Source organism: Plasmodium reichenowi, chromosome 5 (assembly GCF_001601855.1).
Source record: "Plasmodium reichenowi strain SY57 chromosome 5, whole genome shotgun sequence".
Lineage (NCBI taxonomy): Eukaryota > Apicomplexa > Aconoidasida > Haemosporida > Plasmodiidae > Plasmodium > Plasmodium reichenowi.
In genome coordinates, this window is record NC_033650.1 from 776,949 (window position 1) to 784,708 (window position 7,760).

General features: G+C 16.4%; 1 protein-coding gene across 1 annotated transcript; it reads right to left on the reverse strand.

Annotated features, from left to right (window-relative positions):
* Positions 1-749: 749 nt before the first annotated feature.
* On the reverse strand, positions 750-5,380 carry PRSY57_0522800 (putative membrane protein; the record flags this gene model as incomplete). The annotated part of the gene is made up of 2 exons (XM_012906296.2): positions 750-4,986; positions 5,157-5,380. 2 exons carry the CDS (start codon positions 5,378-5,380, stop codon positions 750-752), a joined length of 4,461 nt encoding a protein of 1,486 aa, XP_012761750.2.
* Between the last annotated feature and the right edge of the window lie 2,380 nt (positions 5,381-7,760).

Sequence of the window (7,760 nt, forward strand, 5' to 3'; positions counted from 1 at the left end):
TATATATATATATATATATATGTTATATGTCTATTTTATTAATTATATAAAAAAAATAAATAATTAATTAAAAATTATGTATAGAAATAAATATTAGTAATATATAAATATATTTATATATATACATGTATATTTTTTTTTTTAAGTGTTTATATAAAGTATGAACATAATAATGTCACATACATATATTTAATATATTCATTTTTTTTCATTTTTTCTGTTAATAAAAATTTTAACACTGTATATAACTCTTTAAAAATTATTAAAATAGAAAAAAAAAAAAAGACAATAATTTTTTGTTATGGATGACAAAAAAAAAAAAAATATATACATATGTATATAATATTATAATAAACAAAACAAAGCATAAACAAAATAATATATATATATATATATGAGATTCACATGGGGTTCATACATGTATTCACATAAATTATTAATAAAAAAAAAAAAAAAATTAAATGTCCCATATGTAGAAAATATTACTTGCTATAAAAATTTTTAAAAATCCCACAAAATATACATTTAATGCATATTATAGAAACATTCATAATAAAATAAAAATAATGTAAAAAGAAGTAAACATAATGCATACACATAAAAAAATAATATATATGGGAAATTAAATGAATTTATCTTTAATAACCAATTCGTGACATATATATATATATATATATATATATATATATATATATATATATATATGTATTTATATATGTGTGTGTATAATATATATGAATTAATAAAATTCATTCATTATGATAGTAATTATAAATAATATTTTTACAAAGTTTATTATCATATAAAGGTAAATGAACAATTTTATAATATTTACTTAATAATATATGTTTAAAAATATAATAAGATTTATAATTATAAAAATATTTAAAATTATTCGGATTATTATTTTTAATTAATGTGTACTGTTTTGTGAAATGACTAACTCCATCAATTTCAAATATAGTATTTGTATTTTCATCATAAATATCAACTACAAATTTTAAATCCTTTTTATTAATTATAAACTCATTTTTCAATTTTACTTTATTATACCCTTTATTATGTTTCTTATCTATAATATTTTTTATATATTCATATAATTTCATATGCGATTTTGAACTTTCTATATTTTTAAACATCACCATGATATGTTCCTCAATAGTTTTTATTGCATTATGAATATTTTCATTGAATATTTTTTGAAAGCATAAATTTTTTCTATGTTTTAAAAATAGTATAATATTTTTATCCATTCTATGTTCATTCAGACTGATATTACCCTTTTGTAATAAAATGAAAATATCGAAATTTTCTTTCTCTATATTATTTTTATTATTAATATTATTTATATATGCTTTCAGATGTTCTTTATATTTTCTATCATCTGATATTTTCTGCATACATACATGTACGTTTTCACAATATTCATTTTGATTTAGTTTAATATCTATCTTCTTATTTTCACTATCATCCTTATACTCATTTATATTTTTTTTTTTCATTATATTTTCAACATTTTGTTCAAACGTATTTTCATTTACAAAAGAATTTGAATTATATTTATTTAATATATTAGAACAGGGAATATTATTATTACCTGACTCGGTCAGGTTGGATAGAAAATTTTCAAAATAAAAAAACTCATTTTTGGCTAGCTCCTCAATTCTTAAAAATTTTTTTGTCAATGTTCTATTATAGACAAGATTTAAATGGCCATAATGTTTTATGAATAAATATACTGTATAAAATTTCATGAAAACATCCTGATTATAATTTTTTAAAATTAAGTTATGTATATTTCTTATATTTGTACTATATAAAGTATAAAAATAATTTGTTATAATGTTAATAGCAATATATATATAATATTGTGTGTAATTAAAATATATTTTTTCAATTTGTTTATCAATTATATTTTCATTTAAGTTGTAATTATATTTTATATTCATATTATGTAATATATTTGTGATTATTATAGACATGCTGTATATACATTTTAGTATATCATAATGATCATCATAAACAATATTATCTATTTGTACATTTAAATTGCACATAAAATAATTTATAAAAAGTTTTAAAATTAAGCGTAATTGATTTAATACAATATTGTTATACAATGTTATAGGCAATAACACTTTTTTTAACAAACGGAATATATTATTTTTCGATTTAAAATTATTAATTTGGTTTTTATATATAATATACAAATAATTATAATTTGTTAGGGTCAACAGGGGTATATATCCAATATTTGTATGTGAAGCTGTCCAATTATGAATTGATAATATCCTTTCGTTTATTTTATCAATGTAATTAAAAAAGGAGTCTTCAAAACCAGAACATGCTTTCGAATTACATTTATGTATTTCAAAAAAAATTCGATATAATTTATAAAAATATAACGAAGAATTGATAATAATGGATTCATTAATTATATTACATTTATTTAATGAATAATTAATATTACTTAAACAAACTAAATGATCATAATAGACTTTTTGTAAAGTTATATCCTCATTTTTATTCATATTCATTAGCTTCTTATCAAAAACTAATAAAGAGTTAATTTGCTTTTCTAATATGGGAATGATAATATTTATCATATGAATTTTTGTTTGTTCTTTTATATAGTAATTATTCATATGACATAAATTGTATAAATATATGGATAGATACTGTAAGTTTAAATTTGAAATATATTTAGAATAGTTGATATTTTTCCATACGCTTTCATTTTCCTTTTCTAATTTTATTATTAAATTATTGATGATCATATGTGTTAACTTTTTTAATATATTTTTAATTATGTTCATCTTGGGGTTATTTAATATATGAGGAATTAAAAGAGGAGTGGTAGATTTATTAATAAAGAAAACATTGTTTGTTATATTCATTTTTTCAGTTGATATAATATTTACCTCATCGTGTTGTTTTAGATTATTATGAAGATACATTTCATTATTTATTTCTAAAGGTGTATACGCTTTATCATTATTATAATTCTTATGTAATTCTTCAGTTGTGTATTCACCAGAATTATACCCATTTAATTTAATATCTAAATAATTGTTATTCTTTAAATATAAGTCTTCATTTTCGAAATCATTATTTTCATGTACACTATCTTCAATATATGTAGAAACATCTTGATGGTCTAACAAAAAATTATTTTTAATAATTTCATCATAATGATTTTTATTATTATTATTATTATTAATATTATTATTATTCCTCATATTTGTGTTTCCATTTTTGGTATCATGAAAATCAAATGAATGATCTGAACATAATGAGTTCTTATTTTCTTTTTTGTCATTGTTTAAAAGAATAAAGTTTTGCAATATCTGTATACTTTTAAGAATTATAGAATAATGATGATAATTATATTTTTCTATATGAAAAATAGTTAGAAGTAATGTATTTTTTAAAAAATTATCATAATCATATAAAAAGCATTCATCTTTTTTTATTTTTATTTTATAATTTATATTTTCTGGATAATATCGACTTAATTTTTTAATTGGATAATATATACTCATGGATTGTATTAAATTACATATATCCTTTTCGTTTAATTTTTTATAAATATATTTTCTATTTTCATAAATTATATGATATAATAGATCGATGTATATATTATTAATTTTCAATTTTGACATACTCCATAAGAAAACAAAAAATTCTTGAAAAATTTTTGTATTTTTACTTTTATGTAACTGGTTGTATTTATTCTTACCATATGGATTATGCTTCTTCTTATTATTATTATTATTATAATGTTCAATATTATGGTCAATATTATGTTCAATATTATGGTCAATATTATGGTCAATATTATGGTCAATATTATGGTCAATATTATGGTCAATATTATCATCAGTATTATCTTCAATATTATCATTAACATTATTTTTCAAATCATTCGTATTTTTTGTTGTGCTATTTTTTTCCTTTAGTTTGTATTCGTCATATATGGATAAATTTCCTTCATAAAAATAATCCAGACAATAGTTACAATTATAATTAATGTTAAACGATTTGATAACATGTATACACATGCATCTACTAAGTAGAAGAAACATAAGGTTTAATATATCTTTTTGTAAATATATTTTCTTTACATCATCGAATAAATAATATTTATAGACATAATTATAATAGTTTATAGTAAAATCGATAGAATAAAAATTAAAAAGTAATGAATAAGCATATATGATATTTGAAATAGATTGTGAAGAAAGGTGTTTATACATATTATTTATATGTTTTATATATAATAAGTATGTACTGATATTATAATATTTTATATTGATTAGAGAAAACAACAAATTGGATAAATGTCTATATGTTAATTTTTTAATAAAATGATTTTTATTTATTTTATCTAATACATATTGTAATATATCATTTTTATAATCTAAAGCAAAACTATTAATAACAGAATAATTGTCAACATTTATATTTTTCTTGTTAATTCTTTTAATATTATCATAAGTATATTCTAAATTATACTCATTAATATTCTTATTTAAATGTATATCATTTCTTTGTTTCTTTCTTTTTTCTCTTCTATGTAGATTTTCATATATTTGATAATAATCATTAATTTCATAAACATTTGAAATATTAATTAAATGTTCACTACTTATATTGCTTATATGGTTATTTATAAAAAGATTATGATTTATAATATTATATTTATATTTCTTAATTAATTTATAAATTTTATAAATACATACGACATAATTTAAGGGAACTAATATATCTTTATTATAAAAAATATATTTATACACTTCATTTATATTCTGCATATTATTAACTTTTTTAGTAATAATTACATTCAAATCATGAAAGTTTATATTTTTTTCAACCTTGTTTTTATCTTTGTTATTTCTGCATTGTAGCATGTACAATTCATTTTTATTTTTCGAGAATTTCTTTTTTGGCCAGCTGTTGGTTTTAAGCAACCCATTTAAAGCAAATCTGTATGTATATATATATATATAAAATAAATAAATTAATCATATAAATGTGTATATACATATATATATATATATATATACTTGGTAGTTTTATATAATTCTTATAAATATTTCTATACATCAATTTACATAATATATTTTTTATGTTGTATATTTTTTATATCGACTAACTTGGCATTGTTGTCCGAATTTTTTAATTGGATAAATTTTCCATTAATCTCATTTTTGTTTTTCTTTTTACCTTTCGGATAGACCAAATAATCATCTTTTATAGCACTCTCTTTATTTGTTGAACAGAAATTTATCTTAAGTATTTTTTCATTTTTCAAATTTTTTTTTTGTTTTGTTTTGAGGCTTATAATTTTGTTTGAATTATATAACATCCTCGATAACATTTTGGCTTCTAATATTATATTATACAAAATGGTAAGGAAAAGGAAAATTTTTTTTTTTTTTTAAGTTAATTTAATTTTTCTATTTTCTTTCATTTTGTTACATAATAAGGAATAATAAATGTGTGAGGTGATGTAGGAATATATCATTTATTCATGAGAGAATAAATTTATATATATATATATATATAGATTTAGATATAGATATAGATATAGATATATTTTATATAGATATATAATTATTATTACAAAACAACTAGAAAGGATATGCACAATATAATATATGTCGAATAAAAATTATAGTTATAAATTAAATATGATAATATAATTTAATATAAAAGATATATTTTTTGGTTTTTTTTTTTTTTTTTTTTTTAACGAGTTTTTTTTATATGGTTAAATATATATAATATATATAAATATATACTAATTTGTAAGTACATATTTTTCAAATAAAAATATGGATTCTAACTACTATAATTTTATTGGTGACATTACAATGAAAATATATATATATATATATATATATATATATATATATATTATATTACTTAATATATTTTCATTAATATTAAATTTTTTGAATATTCCTTATTATCCAATAAAAAAAAATTAATAAACTCTACAACAATATGACCCATTATTATTGTTTTAAAATATAATATATAGTAATTTAAAAATATAAGATAAAAAATAAATAAATAGTAAGAGATGGTGCGTTTCCTTTTTTTTTTTTTTTTTTTTTTTTTTTCTTGTATACAGTAGTCTGATATTTATATTATTGTTATATCTATTATATAATAAATAATTATATAAAAAAGTATATATTATTATTTATTTTTTAATATAAGTGTTGTCTTTAAATTATATAAAATGTTTACAAAGAAGATAAGAAAATTTGAATTATATTTTATAATATATTTGAAAAGTGACCAATTTGAGGTGATTGAATTTTTTTATTTTTCATAAAAAAAATGAACATAATATGATAAATGAAGAGGATGTTTTCTATATTATCTCATATACATAAATATATATATATATATATATATATATATATATATATATATGTATACATTTGTATGTATTTATAGCTGTGTGTATTCATGCATTTCAAATTTTTTATATTTTCAACTTTTATTACATTTAAAAAAATGAACGTTTATATTTATATATAGTATGTATGTAATAACGGAGTATATATTATATTTGTAGTTAGCTTAATTTAATATTGTAAATTATGTATGATAAATAAGTAATAAATAAAAATAGTAAATTGTAAAATATAATACAAATATATTATGTATTATATATTATTTATACATTATTGTTCACATGTCATATTGCATTTCTTACATATTCTAAAAAATATTATATATATATTATATATTTTACATGTGAATTTTTTTTTTTTTTTTTTTTTAATAATGATTCGGGTACTTTTTTTTATGTTTTAACATAGTATATATATATATAATATATATATATATATATATATATATATATATGAAAAAAATAAAATAATTTTTAAAAGTATGTTATATATATATATATATATATATATAATTTATTTGTCAGTAATTTAAAATGTTTTATATCTTTGTGACGAAGAATAATTTCCAGAAAAAAAAATGTATAACAATATTAAATAAATATATATATAAAATAATTAGTAAAAATATTATATATATATTTATATATATTTTTCTCCTTTTATTCTTTTTTTTAAATCATTCTTGTCCAAGAATCATTTGAATATATAAATGTGTATTCATTATGCTATAAATAATTTATGGACAACATCTTAAATGTATCTATTAAACATAAATAGAAAAAAAATAAAGCATACAATTATATACTCACATATATATATATATGTACATATTTTATTTAATTTTTTTTTTATTATTTTTTATATTATTGTTCCATATTATACGCAAAAGAAAGAAAATAAATATATTATTTTATATTAATAATTTTAAGGCAATTATATATTATCTTTATATATATATATATATATATATATATATATATAGATATTTATTTATTTATTTATTTATTTATTTTAAAATAAAAGAATAACTTAATTTCATTGTATTCTTATTAATATAAATAAACTATATTCCTTATATATTAAAATTAATAATAGGAATGTTATAATAATATTATTATTATACATTATAAGAATTCAGTAGGTATTATAATTAAAAATATGAAAATTTTATTTTGCATTTCATTATTTTCTTTTATATAGAGGTTTTGTTTACATGAAATTATTGAAAACTAATAATTAAATATTTATTAGTATAAGTAAATTTAAAAAATAAAAATAAAGAAAATAATGAAAAAAAAGGAAATGAGAAAAGGAAAAAAAAAAAAAAAA